At 40.1% G+C, this 18,544-nt stretch overlaps 1 protein-coding gene across 2 annotated transcripts in view; it reads left to right on the forward strand.

Moving 5' to 3' along the window:
* Positions 1-17,061, forward strand: part of TSPAN8 (tetraspanin 8) — a 34,921-nt gene extending 17,860 nt beyond the window's left edge. For both annotated transcript variants that reach the window (XM_039344476.1, XM_039344475.1), the window contains 3 exons: positions 13,438-13,563; positions 15,067-15,150; positions 16,770-17,061. In XM_039344476.1, coding sequence (XP_039200410.1) covers positions 13,438-13,563; positions 15,067-15,150; positions 16,770-16,823 — 264 coding nt within the window. In that variant the 3' untranslated portion in view covers positions 16,824-17,061. The remainder of the gene's footprint in view (positions 1-13,437; positions 13,564-15,066; positions 15,151-16,769) is intronic.
* The last annotated feature ends 1,483 nt before the right edge of the window (positions 17,062-18,544 follow it).

An 18,544-nucleotide genomic window follows, 5' to 3' on the forward strand; every position in this document is an offset into this window, starting at 1 on the left:
CACAGCCCAGGACATAACAAAGATGATCTCTATATTAGAGATTGTAGCAAGTATAGAATATGTAAGCATACTTGGGAGTAAAAGTGGGCTTTGATTATGCTTGTGGAGTGGAACTGACAGATCCATACAGGGAAGTTAAAATGTAGGCTTAGCTATCAATGAAAGAGCTAAATGTGTGTCAGAAGCTATGAATTGATGCATGAAAGTAGGAGCCATAGATTGGTGATAATTACAGTACATGTTGCATTTCACTGAATGATGATAAAAGAAAACTTGATATGACTTTTGGAAAACATGATGAGACACTTTGAATCTGCATAACCTGGATGATTTTATGTATTGGGGTTCACGGCATTGAAGCACACACAAGTTGTTAACTAAGTTCTTCTTTATTCGTTCCACATTACCACTCAATAACCTAACAGGCTCACAGGCCTTTTATAGTTTTCCCAGCATCCAATCATAAATCCCCTTTATTCGCACCTTGCACCTGTGCGCAAGACCAGCACCAACCAGTCTGGTCCCGGGCAGCTTTTAGGTTGCTCGCGACTATTTGCAACATTTCTGGGCCTGCTGAGTTTCCTCAGCAGGTCCAGGACACAACACCCTTCCCCCCTAGATGAAACACACAACTATACACATAATTATATTTGTTTCCTGACAGGGAAAAGAGAAATTCCTTTGCCCAGCCCTAGGCAGAATACCTTTATAACATAATGAGGTTAACTTAAACAAAATGCACTCCAAAATTATAATTAGTCTATTTACGCTAGACCAAGTGTAGATCCCCATCATCCAGTTATAGACCAGCAAGGTTCCTTTGTGATGACAGAAACCTCAAATAGTCTCCCAGATACTTGTGTGGGGCCTTAGCCCTTTGTGACCTACGCAAGGCCAGGGAGGGTGCCTGGTCTGTCAGCTCACCTGTCCGGCTAGGCAGACCAGGACTTTTACTTAATGGTGCCTGGCCTACTGGCCCATCTGGTGGGCTCAATAGACCAGGACTTTAATGCCCTTGTATGATAGGTGACCTCCGTCGCAGTGGACTGGCTGGATCTTCTGAACTCCATCCAGGTTCCCTTGGAGATGAGGAAATTCCCAAGCCAAATGGTGGAGTGGCGTTTTCCCCTTCCACCATGGACTGCTCTTGGGAACATTGTCCCTCAAGCCTGCGACCAGTCTCGGACGTGACCTGCATTGCAGGCATGCCCCAGTAATTCCAGTCCCCTGTGTATTTGGCCACGGTGCCAGAGTCAGGAGCTGCCTCTATGGCAAACCCCCTCTCAGGAGAATTCCTGTTCGGAGCACTTGCGGATGTGCAGGCCACCCCCCAGGGTGACTCCCTGTTCGGAGTAATAGCAGAACCTTGAGGATGCCCTTGCTCCTCCACTGAGTCATTAACAGCAACCTGCGGAAATCCCCAGGCACTGTAAGACTGATTCTCAGGATTTTGACCTGAAGTGTGAGCATGTTCCTGGTCCCCCTCCCCCCTGAGAGCAGAGCCAGGAGCAGAAACGTCGGAGGACAACCCCCAGCGCAGTTGGTCAATATGTCGCCAAAGGATGCGGCCATCTCCCAAGGTCACTTCGTATGATAGCGGCCCCGAGATCTTGCAGGCAACAGCAGTGACCCAGAGATGTCCAGGACCATAGCTCCTTGCCCAGACCAGATTGCCAACCTGAAGTCTCCGAGGTGCCGGCGGCTGTGGCACCTGTGAAGGCACCTGGTCTGGGTGCAGTCTGTCCAACTTCGTGATGAGGCAGTGGCCCCAGCGGAGTTCAACTGGGCTCTTCCCGGTTGCAGTGCAAGGTGTGGTGCGGTGTGCAAGAAGAAAGTCTGCTAACCTGTGATGCCAACTACCATGCATGATTCTTTTGAGTGCATCTTTGGTGGTGCGTACCATCTGTTCGGCTTGCCCATTGGTGGAAGGGTGGAAAGGAGCTGATGTTGCATGCTGGATCAAGTGGGCCTGTAGGAAAGCCTGGAACTCAAAATAAGTAAATTGGGGGCCATTGTCAGAGACGAGGACATCAGGAAACCCATGGGTGGTGAAGATTCCACTCAACACCTGGATGGTCCTAGCAGTGGTAGTGGAGGAGATAGATACAACCTTTAGCCACTTAGAATGACTATCCACCAGGAAAAGGAAGAATTGCCCCTGAAAGGGCCTAGCATAATCTAAATGTACCCTTGACCAAGGGATTTGTGTCTCCTCCCACCTGTGTACAGGGGCCTGAGGCATTTCAGGCTGTGACTGTTGACACATCTGGCACCCATGCACCTGGACCTCGATATTTTTATCAAGCCTAGGCCACCAGAGATGGCTGCGTGCAAGCACTTTCATCCTTATTATACCTGGATGTCCCTCATGCAGAGAGAGCAAGATTCTAGACCTCAATGAGGCTGGAATCACTACCCTACTACCCCATAACAGGCACCCCTTGAAAGTGGAAAGTTCATGCTTCCTTTGCCAGAAACTTTGAAACTCAGTATCTGGGCATGTGACAGACCATCCTGACAAGACCCATGTCAGCACATGTGTGAGCATGTGATCAGTGGCAGTTTCTGCAGCCACGTCCCTAGCATTGAGGGGAGATTCAGGTAACTCCTGAATGGAGAGAATGTGAACAGCAGGAGCAGGATCTGCCTCTATTTGTTTGAGAGGTAATCTGCTGAGGCCGTCTGCATAGCCCATCTCTTTTCCAGGTTTGTGAATGAGTGTATAATCATATGCTGATAGGAAAATTGACCATCTCAGCATACATGGGGAAATAATGTGTGGTGTCTGTTTGTTAGTAGTAAACAACCCCAGCAGAGGCTTATGGTCTGTGTAGACCATGAAATGGTGGCCATATAAGAAATCATGGGATTTCTTTATGCCATCTACTATGGCCAAGGCTTCTCTGTCAATCTGAGCGTAATTCCACTCTGCAGATGACAGAGTCCTTGAATAGTAGGCTACAAGGATTTGTGTCCCATCAGCCTTCAGGTGGCTAAGTACTGCTCCCACCCCATAAGGAGATGCATCGCATACGATGCATACAGGCAGTTGCTCACTGAAATGCGCTAAAGCAGCATTTGAAGAGAGCAAGGCCTTAACCTCATTGAAACTCCTTTCATGGACTTTAGTCCACTGCCATGGAGCCTGCTTGTCTAAGAGCCTGTGTAACGGTTCTGCACTGCAGCCTTATGTGGGAGAAATGCGTGATAGAAATTTAAGAGCCCCAAGAAAGCTTGCAGCTCACTTTTGGACTTGGGACTTGAGGCCTGCTGAATTGCTTGAAACTTGGATTCAGCAGGGTGGATGCCTTGAGCATCAATCCTGAAGCCTAAGAAATCAGTGGAAGTGACTCCTATTCTGCATTTGTCTTGCTTCAATTTAAGGCCTGCTTGGTGGAAACGAAGCAAGACAGCCCTTAATCTTTCTACTAGATTTTGAGATGACTCCCCCAGCAATGAGGACGTCATCGAAGTAGGGACAGACCCCAGGAATATCACAAAGTGTGCATTCTATGACACTTTGAAATATGCCATGGGCTACATTAACCCCAAACTGCTGTCTTTTAACCTTAAAGGCCCCTCTATGTGTTACAATCATTTGGGCCTCCTGAGTTGCCTCCTCAACAGGTAGCTGTTGATAGGCCTGTGCCAAATCAAGTTTTGCAAAAAGACGCCCCCCTTTGAGGGAGGCCAGAATGTGGCTTACAACAGGCACTGGATATGCGTGCTGTTGCAACACTTTATTCGGTGTACACTTATAGTCTGCGCATATGCGCATTAGCCTTTAAAGGCGTTACTTTGGGGGTTTCCCATGGACTAGAGTCCACAGGTTTTAAGATGCCCTGCTGTTGCAGTTTGTCCAGCTCTGCATCTACCTTGCTTTTGAGGGCAAAAGGCACCCTTCTAGGCTTGATCCTGATAGGCGTGATAGTTGGGTCTAAACGTAATGCAATGGAAGGCCCCTTGTAGGAGCCAAGCTCTGAGTTGAACACATCAGCAAACTCCTTGCAAACTTCTGCAAGGCCCAATGTTTGCAAGCTGTGAAGCCCAATTTACTTGGATTCCAAGGGCCTCGAACCAATCGAGTCCAATAAGACTCGTGTGTTCACCCCCAACTACCATCACATCTAGGAATCCCTCAAAAGCCTTACGCTGTACCTTGAGCATAGCCTCCCCTTTCACAATGACTTTGGAATTCTGGAAGTCAGTGAGTATTAAATTCGATGGCCTGAGTCTGACTCGAAGGCCACTACTACTGCAAATCCTTTTGAAGGTGTCAAGTGAAATGATTGATAGAGCAGACCCTGTGTCCAACTCCATCGATAAGGGAACCCCTTGCAACTTCACGTCAATGTGAAGTTTTTTCTTAAAACTTGTGTCCCTGTTCTTAGAATGCTCCTGCGCGATGCGCAGAAACCCACCATGTGTTGGCTGGTGACTCTGGTACCTTTCTGAAGCAATTCTTCTTTTTTTTTTTTTTTTTTTTTATTAAAAGTTTTATAAGTTTTACAAAAAAGAAAAAAGAATACAAAACAAGAGACAACATATACAAAAAAAATAAAACTAAACAATACATATATATAAAAAAAAAAAAAACCCCACCCCTCCCAAACCCCCCCCCTCCCTTCCCCCCCCCTGAGCTTCCCAGAGCAGAATATAGGCTTAAAAAGTAAAAATAAAAATTAAATTAAGAACTTTATATTATATATATAAAAAGATTATCTATAATATATATAAAAATAAAACTTATGAAAAAACTATATAATATTTTTGTATACCCAATCTAAATTGTATAAATTTTATCCATTTATCCCAAACAGCAAAAACTTCTCTTGCGTTTGTTGCTTTAAGAAAGCCGAGATCTTTGCCATTTCCGCCAGATAAGCTACTTTAAGAAACCATTCCTGCAATGTAGGCAAGGATTCCTTCTTCCAATATTGTCCTACTAACAGCCTAGCGGCTGTAATCAAATTTAACATCAATACAACCTCCTTTGTATCACAATCTGTAACAATACCTAACAAAAATAATTGCGGAGTAAATTTTACCCTCCTTCTAAAAATTCTCTGGATATTCCACCATACTTTGATCCAAAATGCTTTTATCTCTCTGCATGACCACCAAATATGATAATAGGAAGCCTCCTTATAACCACATCTCCAACATTTGGGTTGCACGTCAGGGTACATATAAGACATTTTTTGTGGATCAAGGTGCCATCTATAAAACATTTTATAAAAATTCTCCCTTAATTTCTGTGCTTGTGTAAATTTGACATTTCTCACCCAAATATTTTCCCAGGTGTCCAATGAGACTGGCTCACCAAAATTCTGCGCCCATCTTATCATACAATCTTTAATTAGTTCCGTTTCTGAATCCAATTCAACTAAAACCGCATAAATTCTCTTAATGTGGGTTTGTCTTGAATCCTTCACTTGCTTAATAAGATTTTCATTTACTAGACAGATGGAAGATGGATTGTAAGGTGGGTTTTCTTAGTGAAGCAATTCTTCTTGAGGTTGCACCTGCTGGTGACCCAAACAGACAATGGCAATGTGGCCTTGCCTACCACATGCCTGACAAATGGTGGAGCAGAACCGGCGGTCTGAGCGCTTGTGGCGTCCTCTGCATCCGAGGCACTGAAGGGCCGCTGAGATCTTGACTTGCTTCTCTCACGGCCTTTGTACTGCAGGCAGGTGAAGTCTGTCAACCTCTTCTTCTGGATCCGGGTCCTACACTTCTTGAGCGACCTCTTGAAGGACGGACGCAACTGCTGTAGCGCTTTTGGTGAGTCACAAGGCCTTCACAGCGCCGCCTGCTGCCTCTTCAGCTGCAACTTTGCGTAAGACATCTTGGAATGTGACTTCAGCTTTAGCAAATATTTTTTGTTGCAGCTCTCTACTTCTAAGGCTGCAGACAAAACGGTCTCGTAAGTGTTCTTCCAGGTCCTTGAATTCACAAGGCCTGGCTGCTTGTCTCAAGGCAGCAATGAATTCCGCAGCAGACTCACCAGGCATCTGGTCCATCTGCTCAAAAGCGTGCCTCCATGCAATTACAGATAGCTTCGGATGAAAATGATCCTTCAGCATATTCTTCAAGTCTGTGTACATTACAGACTCAGGCGGTGCAGGAGCTACTAAATTTTCAGCCACATCAAAAGTATCCTGCCCGCAGATGCACAGCAGGTTGCTGCCTTCAAACCGTCTTCTCGAACCTGGTTAACTCACAGATAGTTTTTCACCCACGTAAGAATTCCAACGCTCTGGGTAAGGCATGTCGAATTCGGACAGCTGGCTGATCTTTGACATTGCTAGCTTCTCTTAGCCTCGCTGCAACTCGGGCTGGGAAGAGGTCCGTTTGCCAAGCCCACCTCCAGCATTTGCGTACTGGCAGGTGAGTGCAGATCTGGGCGCTGACTTCCCATCTTCCAGCTCTTTTTGTAGAGGCTAGGTTCTTCGAGTTGTCTTCTTCTTTGCAGCGATCCCACCTTCGTCACCACTTTTATGTATTGGGGTTCGCAGTATTGAAGCAACACACAAGTTGTTAACCAAGTTCTTCTATATTCATTCCACATTACCACTCAATAACCCAACAGGCTTGCAGGCCTTTTATAGTTTTCCCAACATCCAATCATAAATCCCCTTTACTCGCGCCTTGTGCCTGTGCGCAAGACCAGCGCCAACCAGTCTGGTCCCGGGCAGCTTTTAGGTTGCCCGGGACCATTTGCAACATTTCTGGGCCTGCTGAGTTTCCTCAGCAGGCCCAGGACACAACAGAGGAGGCAGAATGTTTTATCAGGAAATGTTGATGCTGGTAAGATAGAGATGAGAAAGTTCCAAAAATCATTCATTTAGAGCCCCAAGAAGAGATGAAAATGTTTAGGAAAGTGTTTGTTTTCAATAATTGGATTGTGTCTATTCATACGTACAAATCACAAAATATGCTTTTCATACATGTACATGCACTGCAAAAGGATATCTGCCAAACTTTCTGTCAAGTACCTGCTTTAGTTTATACTTAGCAAAATTGTTTAGCTTTTTGTTTATTTAGAAGTTTGAAATATTTCATTCCTGCTTTCTACAGGACTGAAACTCATTGAATGAGTTTCATCCAATGCAAACAAAAACAATAATAACAACAATAATAATGTTGGAAGGGACCTTGGAGATCATCTAGTGCAATCCCCTGCTCAGGCAGGAAATCCTATACCATTTCAGACAAATGGCTGTCCAGTCTCTTCTTAAAAACTTCCAGTGTTGGAGCATTCACAGCTTCTGGAGGCAGGTTGTTTCACTGATTAATTGTTCTAACTGTCAGGAAGTTTCTCCTTACTTCTAGGTTGCTTCTCTCTTTGGTTATTTTCCATCTGTTGCTTCTTGTCCTGCCTTCAGGTGCTTTGGAGAATAGCTTGAGTCCCTCTTCTTTGTGGCAGCCCCTGAGATATTGGAACACTGCTATCATGTCACCCCTCATCCTTCTCTTCATTAGACTAGACATACTCAGTTTCAGCAACAGTTCCTTATATGCTTTAGCCTCCAGTCCCCTGATCATCTTTGTTGCTCTTCTCTGAACTCTTTCTAGAGTCTCAACATCTTTTTTACATCGTGGTGACCAAAACTGGATGCAGTATTCCAAGTGTGGCCTTACCAAGGCATTGTAAAGTGGTATTAATACTTCACGTGATCTTGAATCTATCCCTCTGTTAATGCAGCCTAGCACTGTGTTGGCTTTTTTGGCAGATGCAGCACACTGCTGGCTCATATTTAAGTGATTATCCACTAGGACTCCAAGATCCTTCTTACAGTTGCTACTATTGAGCAAGATACCACCTATATTATATGTGATGACCCAGGGCACAGCACAGAGGCAATGCAGTCAGCTGGCAATTCAAACAGTTATTTTATTGCTCCAAATTTTCCCCAAATGCTCCCACGTTTGCTGGCAAGCCTCCAACAAAATAATACACACACCCCTTCAGCTAACTCTGGCTGAAAGTAGGTTCAAATACAGTCTGATTAGCATAAGAAAGTACTCAAGGCCATAGAGATAACAAGGAAGAAAACATCAACTTAACGAATCTGTTTGAATCCTAGCTTGCCTGAGCAGTTTTCAAAAGAGAGAATCTGAATTACGATCTGATAGTCAAAGTTTCCAGGTTTCCAAACAGAAGTCACAGAACAAGAGATCAACAACAATACACAACACTCCAAGGAATCAGTGTTTGTTCCTAACAAAAGCCCCTCCCCACAGCGTCTCCTTAAATCTCAATCTCCAGGTGTTCCTTGTGGAGAAGGGCAAGATGTTCTCCTCCTGAGTAATTGAGCCTGCCTGCATTGTTCCCTCCTTCTCTCCACTCTCTAGGATCAGGTGGGGGTGGCCCTTGCTTATCACCTGAACTCTGCCTCTCCTGTTCCTCCTGTTCCAATCCTGAAGGGCCCTGGCCTGCCTCGGCCTGCTCTTCCACACATTCCTCTGAAGCAGACACCTCTCCCTCTGCCTCCATAGAGCCCCATTCCAGTTCATTTTTCTCCACAGATTCAGACTCTGACAGAGGCATGACACTATACCTGTGCATTTGGTTTTTCTTGCCTAAATGTAGAACTGTACTTTTTTCACCATTGAATTTCATTTTGTTAGATAGAGCTCAATGTTCAAGTCTTTCAAGATCCTTCTGTATCTTAAGCCTATTTTCTGGAGTGTTAGCTATTCCTGCCAGCTTGGTGTCGTCTGCAAATTTGATGAGTTCCCAATGTATCCCCTTATCCAAATCATTGATGAAGATGCTGAAGAGCACTGGGCCCAGAACAGAGCCCTGTGGCACCCTACTACACACTTCCCTCCATGTAGATGCAGTTCATTGAGGACCACACACTGAGTACAGCTAGTCAGCCAGCTATGAATCCATCTGGTGGTGATGCTGCCTAATCCACATTTTTCTATCTTATTGGTCTACTTTATCAAATGCCTTACTGAAGTACAGGTAAATTATATTCACAGCATTCGTCTGGTCCACTAATTTTGTCACCTGGTCAAAGAATGCAGTAAGATTTTTCTGGCATGATCTGTTTTTGACAAACCCATGTTGGCTTTTGGTAATGACTTTGTTTGCCTCTAGGTGTTCACTGATTCGTTGCTTGATTATCTTTTCCAAGATCTTCCCAGGTATTGAGGTCAGATAGGTCTGTGGTTTCCTGGATCCATTTTTTTCCTTTTTTGAAGATGGGACTTTTTTCCAGTCCTCTGGTAGCTCCCCAGTGCTCCAGGATCTTTGAAAGATATAGTTCAGTGGTTCTGAGATCACAGCTGTCAGTTCCTTCAGAACCTTGGTGTATAGTTCATCTGGTCTTGGTGATTTGAACTCATCTAGGGTGGACAGATGCTCACTTACTATTTTCTTTCTTGTGTTTTTAGTCTGTTTTTTACAGTACTGTTTTTGTTAGGTTGCACTGTTTTTTCCCTTTGTGTAAATATGGATAAAAAAACCAACTTCAGTAGTTCTGCTTTCTCCCTGTTATTTGTCACCTTCTTTCCACTTTCTCCTCCCAATGGACCAATCATTTTCTTAACTTTTTTCTTGTTTTTTACATGTTGAAAGAAGCTTTTTTTGTTATTTTTGACTTTTGTTGCAAGCCTTAGTTCATTTTGAGCCTTAGCTTTCCTCACTTCATCTTTTCAGGCTCGGGCTATTTGCTGATATTCTGCCTTAGTTATGTGCTTCTCTTTCCACTTTTTATACTTGTCCTTTTTGTCTTTCAATTTATCAGAAAGTTCTTTATGCAGCCATGCTGGTTTCTTTTGAGAGCTGTTATTTTTCTTCTTCATTAGTATTGTGCTAGGTAATATGCTATTATCTCACTTTTCAAAATTTCCCAAGCTTCTTGAGTTGTTTTCCCCTTGAGGATTCTCATCCATGGAATCCTTCCCAAGCTCTCTCTAAGTTTGTTGAAATTAGCTCTCTTAAAGTCCAAGACTCTAGTTTGACTGTGTTCTATTCCTTATGCTTGCATAACGTTGAATTCCAATATTGCATGATCACTCCCCCCCCCCAAATGTGGAAGATTTCAGTTATAATGGGTTATTCCTCCCCACCCATGAAAACAAGAATATCAATAAACTAAGAAAACAAAGGATTTTAAGCAAAAGAAATAGCCCAACTGTGGACCTTGAAACAAGCAGCAACTCTTTAGATCTTTAAAAATTAAATTGAGATGTTTGTTAGGATGCTTATTTTCTGAGTGAAACTTCAGTAAAGTTGTTGTTTTTTCTCCCCTCTTTACACTTAGGCTTAGGAAAAAAGCAGAACAAAACCTAGTAATATGAATAGAAGGAACGTTTTCTCTAAGCCTAACTTTAGCATCTTGTCAGTGGTCTAGTTTCTGCCGGTGGAAAAGCAGAACCCCTGCAGACCCATAGCACTGCAAAAGGCACCCACAGTTCAGCTCTCAAAACTGACTATCATAGGAATAACAGATGATTTGACCTGCTACAAAGCCTGATAAGATGCTCTTAGCTTTATGACCATAACAGCACAATTACTTTAAACATGATGATGATATGTAATTAAGAGAAATCTCCCTTTAAAACAGTTGAAAACATACAGATGCTTCTTTGGTAAACTCATACACCTATAAAAAATATCAGAATTTACTTGGCCTATGTGTGTAAAAGTGTGCTTGTTCAGAAATATAAAGAGGATCCTGGTTGTATCACTCCAAGAATTAAGTAATAAAGGTTCCAGTAACAATTGATGTTTAAGTTAAACAAGATAAGACAAACAGAAATGTATGAAATAGAATGTTACACATTCTTTTTTAAAAATCTTTCTTAGTCACACAAATTTTGGCTCTTTAGGTAAAACGGGTCCAGGATCAACGACAGATCTGGCTAGGCTTGGTAACACATAGCATATTAAACCGATATTTAAATAGATATTATTTCAGAACAATTGTTTTTCTTTATCTAAATGTAACATCAGGAGAGTTCAATTATTTATTTTGCGGTCACAGACCAAAATACAAATGCAACAAAAGAAAACACAAGAAAAATATAATCACAGACAATTAACACCAGAAGCCTTGGCTAAAGGGAATTACAACATTCTCCTCTAATAGTTACAGCTCTTAAAAGAAATTTAGAAACCTGAGAAGTAATATAGGAGGAGCCTTCCCCTAGACCAGTGGTTCTCAACCTGTGGGTCGGGACCCCATTTGGGGTCGAATGACCATTTCACGGGGGTCGCCCAACAACGCAGTCTGCCATTTTCCCCCCTTTTCCTTAGCTGTGCTACTCCCTTTTATTCTATTGGCTTTTGAAAGCCAATAGAATTGAATCTCTTGAATAGAGTCTAATTCTATTGGCTTTCAAAAGCCAATAGGAATTGTCCAGGCTGTCTCTGCCCTGCTGAGCCCACCAAAAGTCCCATTCTGCAAACGGTGCTGCACCAGTTGAGTAGTCCTCGACTTACGACCGGTTGAGTAGTCCTTGACTTACGACCGGTTGGGGGTCGCGGCATTAAAAGGTTGAGAACCACTACCCTAGACAATATAAGACCAAATTACTAACATTAGAACCAGAGGGATCAATTCCAAGGAGAGACAATAATGTAATTCTGGCTGTGTTATACATAGGGCAGTATGATAAGACATGCTCCACAGTTTCAACTTCAGCTCTATCACTAAACAGGAGCCTCTTGAATCGCTTGTTGAGTAGTGCTGAGGGCAAGTCATTGAAACAGGCTAAGGAAAACACTCTTCTATACTTGGGGATGGTTAAAGTATAGAAATATGAAGCCATCCTCAATTCATAATTATTAGAATGACTAAAGATCAAAGGGGAGCAGGTTTTGTTGGCTCTGGCTCTTAAGTATTGCAAATCTATGTCCACAAGCCGTTGGACTACCCTAAACTGGGCGTCCTTGAGACCATAATCTCCCAGAGCATCCCCCGTAAAACCTAGCAAGTGGAGTTTCTTCGTCAGCTCCCTCTCCCAACGAGAAGTATGAGAGTCAGCAAACACCAGGGAGAGGTAGCTACCAGGGACTGCCGAAAAGAGCACCTGAAACCACCATTTAAAGGTGTTAATCCATGCCATGCATTTGACTGAATGAATGCCCAGTTCCAGGTACATCAAAGCAAATCCAACACAGGGAAGAAGACCCAGAAGTTTCCTAAGAAAAACAGCCTGGGTTCTTTCAATACAATCCTTGAAGCCTCGTATCCATATGGGAATTCCATAAAGAGTTTGGGCCAGGGTTTTGGCTTTATATATACGCAGAGCAGAAAGAGTAAACTAGCCTCCTTGGGTAAAAAAGAATCTTATAATCTGCTGATGGCTACAGAAGGCCGAATTCAGCACCTGGGTTCGATGTTTAGTCCAAGCACCAGTATTCTGAATTGAATACCTAAATACTTAAAATGGAAAACCTACCTAACAACATTACCATTGATACCCCAGTTGTATGATTTCCGTGCTCTAGAGAACACCAATACTTTGGATTTGTCATAATTAATAGACAAATGGTTCTCAGCACAGTAGGACCCAAATGCAGAAAGTAATCTTTTTAGACCGAGCCTTGATTGTGATAGAAGGACCGCATCGTCAGCATAAAGAAGAAGCGGAATCTTCGTATTTAACAACTTTGGGGCATGGGACTCAATGTGTGGAATGTAAGAGGCCAGGTTGGATAAGAATAAATTAAACAGAAGAGGGGCCAGGATACAGCCCTGCCTAACTCCGCTCTCAATCGGGATAGGATTTGAAAGTTCTCCCTGCAAGCCACACCTAACCTGGCTAGAGGTCTGATTATACAAAGATCTAATTAGGAACAAAAGACATCTGTCAATAGAACTTTTGTGCAATTTTGATCACAACAGTTCCCTAGGGACTGAGTCAAATGCTGCCTTTAAATCGATAAAAGCAGTAAAGAGTTTGCCACCTGGTGTAATAGCGTATTTGTCAACCAGGTGGACCACAAAACAGTGGTCCAATGTGGCACAGCCCACTTTAAACCCAATCTGCTCTGCACCAATAATGTTAGACTCCTCAACCCAAATGAGTAGTCTACGCTGAAGATATTTAGCATACAATTTCCCAATGACGGAAAGCAGGCTTACAGGGCGATAATCGGCAGGGTTGTTCCTGTTTCCTCAGGAGAGTTTTCCCCCTCATGCTGATTTTTTTTGAATATCATTTAATTGTAACACCATCACAAAAAACCATTCAACTTGGAGGATTTCATTACAGTATTGTTGATTTTTCTAATTTCTGTATTTTTAAAAAATTTGTGTAGCTCTCTTCACAATTGTATTCTTTTATTTTAAATAAAAGCATTGAAATGATCTACATTCTGGCAATGTTGGTAAACATATTTTTACTATTTGCTAAGCTATCTTTCTTCACTGAATTTCACTAAACTCTTAAATATTGTTTTTCTTGTAGCACAAATGTTGTGGCATATTTAATGGAAAATCAGATTGGGGAAAAAACTTTAATGGTAACAGTGGATGTGAATGTGAACAGACAGACATAGGTACAAGTTATTGTTCTGGAAAAGAGTATGTAAAGGTAAGAAAAAAAATTACATGAGTACATCAGTGACTATTAGGTATAGTGGCCATTTGTGGCTTCCAGATTCATATATCATGGAATCATTCTAGGGAACAATAATGCAGGTTGGTTATCAGGCATTGATTGGATGTTTATACTATTGCTCTATTCTTCACCCAGGAAGTATCCTGGTTAGGGAAAAGTTAATGAAAACCATAATTATTATAACTTGCATTTCCATTACTACCTTGTTCTTTGGTTGTTTCTGATGCCTTCGAATCAGTCTTAATTCCTATCAATTACCTGGACAAGTCCCTGCAGTCCTCTTGGCAAAACTTCAGAAGTGTTTTGCTATTGCTTCCTTCCTTCGGCTGAGAGAAAATGATTGGCCTAAGGTCATCCAGATGTTTTCATCCCTAAGGTAGAACTAGAATTCATGATCTCCTGGTTTCTAGCTCAGTGGTTTTAAATAGTGCTATATTATACCAAAATGGATACAGTATTTATTTTTTAGGATCCTTCCTTTAAGCACTGGGCCAAGATATGTGAATCATTTGTAGAGTTTGTTATATGTTATGTGAATTACTGATTCTAGAAATAATATATGTTTGTAGCTTTTTAAACAGCTGATACTTTCTAATGTTAGACATCAGAGTCACTTGATGGATAGGCAGTCATATAAAATGAACAAATGAACACATGAATGAATGTATACTTTAGTGAGTGAATTCTTTAATACTGACACATCTTTTCTTCAGGTTTACACAAACATGGTGAAAGTTGGACTACTTTAATAAATAGCAGTGAGAGGTTGTGTTCTCTCTTGTGTAATATCCAAAGTATTTCTCTCAAATTTTTGGACATGTATGTTGTTCTTTTATATTCCAGAATAAGTACAAATACATCAAAGTGTTCCTTTATATAATGATCACAATCTACTGTGTAACAATGCATTGATAAAGCTTGTAAAAGAATGCATGATGGATTGATGAAGGATTGTGAAAATGATCACATTGAAAATAATTGAGAGACAACTTCGACTAATATTCATATGACTTAATAGTTATCACAATTGTCAGCTCTTATCAAATTCTGTAGGTCAACTTATTTTTATGTATTTTTCACATTTCTTCCACATAAAATATGGAATTCATAGAAAATTCACGTATGGTTCAGTCATTCATTAGCTTTAGTGCTCGGATTTTAAAAGAGCTGTTTCATCTGATTGATTTTCTAAACCTGGATGAAACCAATTATCAAAACTGTTTTGTTTCTTAAATCTTGCTATTGTAATACTTAACAAAAACAATTAATATCTTATTTATTTATTCAATTATCCACTTTTTTTCATTAGAAATATAAAAATCTCACAGCCAATCTTGAAAGTTTTTTTAAAAATGAAGATATATTATTCATTTCTCCTTTGCCTTTTGATACCAGCAAAATTTGTAACATGGCTATTAAGTTATATATAGCTTATGCATGTGTGACTTATGTCATTTGTCTTTGCCTTTCTTTTAGACTTGTGCAACTGTAATTATGGAAATGTTCCAGAAAAATATGATTATAGTTATGGGGATAGCATTTGGACTGGCATTTATTGAGGTATACTAATAAAATCTTATTTCAACCTGTTATCATATTGCAAGCTATCATTTCAGTAGTACACTGATCAAGTCACTTGTTAAAGTGTGAGCATATATCAACAGTATTGATAGTGATTTGATGAAGAATATTTCTGCATGTTCAGAAATGGGCTGCTACCAGGTTGCTACCTTCTATGTTTTCGATTCAAAAGTCCTACTAATTTTTGTGGGTTGGATGGAGTTAACACAAATTTAGAACATAAAAGATTGAGCCCATTGAATAAATAGAGTCACCTCTATTGTTAACGGTTTAACAGTTAATAGTTAGCTCTGCAGATAACAGTTGCTTGGACTTCTGAGCTTCCCATTGTAAATGTCTGGCAACTTACTACTATCACACACTCTTTTGTAAGGGTAAAGTCTTCATTGGGTGAGGCAAGTATTTATATTGAGGGAGGCTGCTTTTTCTTTTCCTCTTTGGTCTGTTATTACTGTGTAGGGCATTCGATAGAGATTTCATGTTTTCTATCTCAAAATAATGAGAAATTGTTTTCAAGCGTAGTAGTGAGAGAAGGCTTCACAAAGGCTGGAGAATAGAAGCTTGAAGCTGTATGTGGTCCTGAAACACAGATTATTTACTTCTTCTACAGCTAATGTACACTAGCCATGCTGTCCCATAACTAGTTCTTTTAGAGTGAATTCCAATTACTTTTATTTGTGGAACAGTGAAGCAGACTTCCCTTAATGATTGCCTCTTTTTATGTAGTCTTGTTGTTTAATGTTTGCTTCAACTATTGATTACAAAACTGTAGTTGAAGTTCTGATTTTTCAATTTTAAAGCTACCAAGTGTTTATGAAGAGCTAAAAAATAATTAAATTTTAAAACTCCAGTGAAAAAGTCCATTTGATAGTCAGTTTAAATTTTACTTAAAGCAGAGCATATATGAATGTGCTCCAATATCTACTTTAATTTGTTATTAATTTTTGTTAAACTGAAGTGACCAGTTATCTAGAACAGCAAATCCCCACATTTATAACAGTTCCACAAGAATCCAAATTACAGATATTGTGGCACCTTTGAGACAAACCATTAAAAAAAATCTTTCTATAATATTCCTTCCATGGGAATATATTCCGTGGCTTTGATGTAGTGAACATAATTCCATGAAAATTTATGCAAGAAAACATTAGTTATTCAATTATGCAAGATTGTTGTTTTGCTGTAATTTATTATAGAAGTGCAAATAACTCATATCTTTATGAATAAGATTTCTAAGAATACTAATGTTGACAAGAAGCAGTATGAAAAATCTTTTCAGCTCTCAAGAAATCTGATCTCTTTCCCACAAATGTTGCAATACAAAGCACAAGTAAGAATCTCACAACTTGTCTTCACCCTTTAAAACAATCTATCTTTCAGAATAAGTTGAGGTTTCCTATGCTGTGATATACATGGGTTTCATTAAAATCCCACTATCTGAAAGTCATATGTCTAAATGGTGTTGGAAGCAATCTTTAACATAGCAGATCCATTAGTACATGCAAAATCCAAGAATTTTACAAAATGTTCTTGCTGTGTACTGAACTGTTACTGAAGTTGCCAAACGATGCATCTTAAACATCTTTCTTCCTTTTCAGATTGTTGGCATGGTTTTTTCAATGAGCCTTTACTGCCAGATCCAGAAAAAATGAAACCATGGAAATCATCAGCCAAAGGAGAAAGCTTTGTAGATTAAGGAATCAGATCTGTAATTGGATTTTTTTTTTTAAAAAAAAAAAAAAAGCACCACATACAATTTGTGTTTGGGGTGGTGTAATTTGCAACCTATTTGACTATTTAAAAAAAGCACTTGCTCTATATTGTGCTGACCCAATACATTGTTTTCCACTCATCTGTTTTCTGAATTAAAATTGAAGCTTACTTAACCCATTTCAACTAACAAATTTATTTGCTTTATATATGTGCACACCCACACATAAACATATCCCCCCCAAAATTCTTACTTCCCAACTGTGCACTCAGACTTGTATAATATTGTTCCCTTTAACATTGATGAAATGCTGTGAAATGAAACCTGCCTGCTCTTTGAACAAATTGATCTATCAATCTGTCCAATCAGTCCAATTGTCCTAGATTATCTACATGACTAGAAGCTGGCTTGAGGGAGGCAAGAAAACTTTTAACAATAACTTCTGAAGAGTTGGAGCAGGCAGTCTCTAAAAATTGGGCTTTATGGTTGTTTTTCCTTACCATATAGTCTCTATAGCTGTTAGAATTAAATGGTACTTTTTCTGCAGAATGGAAGTGTAGAATTATAGACTTAATTATCTGAAGAGAAATTAAGACTTTATTTTTTGGCATTATTTCACAACTTAGGAGTAGCCATTTAAGAAACATAGCTTTTATTTATACAATTTATTGGCCACCCATCTTACCACAGGGGTAACTCTGGATGGCTTACAATCATAAAAATCTGTCTCTCCGTCCGTCCGTCTGTCCGTCCATCCATATCTATCTATCTATCTATCTATCTATCTATCTATCTATCTATCTATCTATCTATCTATCTATCTATCTACCTACCTACCTACCTACCTACCTACCTACCTACCTACCTACCTACCTACCTACCTACCTACCTATCTATCTATCTATAAAACATAAATAAGTTAAAACCAACCATTAAATGTTATGTTATGCTGAGCTAATTTTACCACTGTTCAGCCATTTGGATAACCTGCCTTTTCAATAATGAACATATAACATGTTACATCCAGGAAAAATAGAGGCACTCATAAGCATATGTACAATTATAGAAACATTTACTTATCCATGTTTACATACTATATATATCTATAACTAGGCAGGCAGTAAAGAGGATTCCTACATTGCGGATGCTAAAATCACTCTTTCTTCTTTGCTTTGTTGCCACTTACACTTTCATTCTTCAAATGCATGGATATAAGTTAGAAAACATATGTCTAAGGTCTTCAGATGTAAATTAAGCATTGAGAGAAAACTGCTAAAACATGTATAATTTTGTGCACTAATATGAGTTCTTCAGAATTCAAAGCTCTTCTCATTAATATTTATGAGGATTAATATTTATTGCCCACTACCCTTACATGCTTACAGTTGTCCAAAAACTGATTGTGCTAACTTCAAAGTAGCACTTGAAAGGAGACTGTTTTCTGATCTGTAAACATTTCTGGAATATAATTAAGGGTTTCACATCATCAAATTTCACAGTTTTATATAAAATTTGTAAATCTGATCTTTGTGATTGCTATGAAATATATATTATTCAGTTTTACTCAATTTCTTAACAATCTATCTTTAAAATGCCAAGAAATTGTACTCTGCTTACTTGGGCAATAACCAAAAATTGTTTTGATCCATCAATCTAAGTCAG

This window comes from Crotalus tigris, unplaced genomic scaffold (genome assembly GCF_016545835.1).
Source record: "Crotalus tigris isolate CLP2741 ecotype Arizona unplaced genomic scaffold, ASM1654583v1 scf7180000017916.3911339, whole genome shotgun sequence".
NCBI classification, from domain to species: domain Eukaryota; kingdom Metazoa; phylum Chordata; class Lepidosauria; order Squamata; family Viperidae; genus Crotalus; species Crotalus tigris.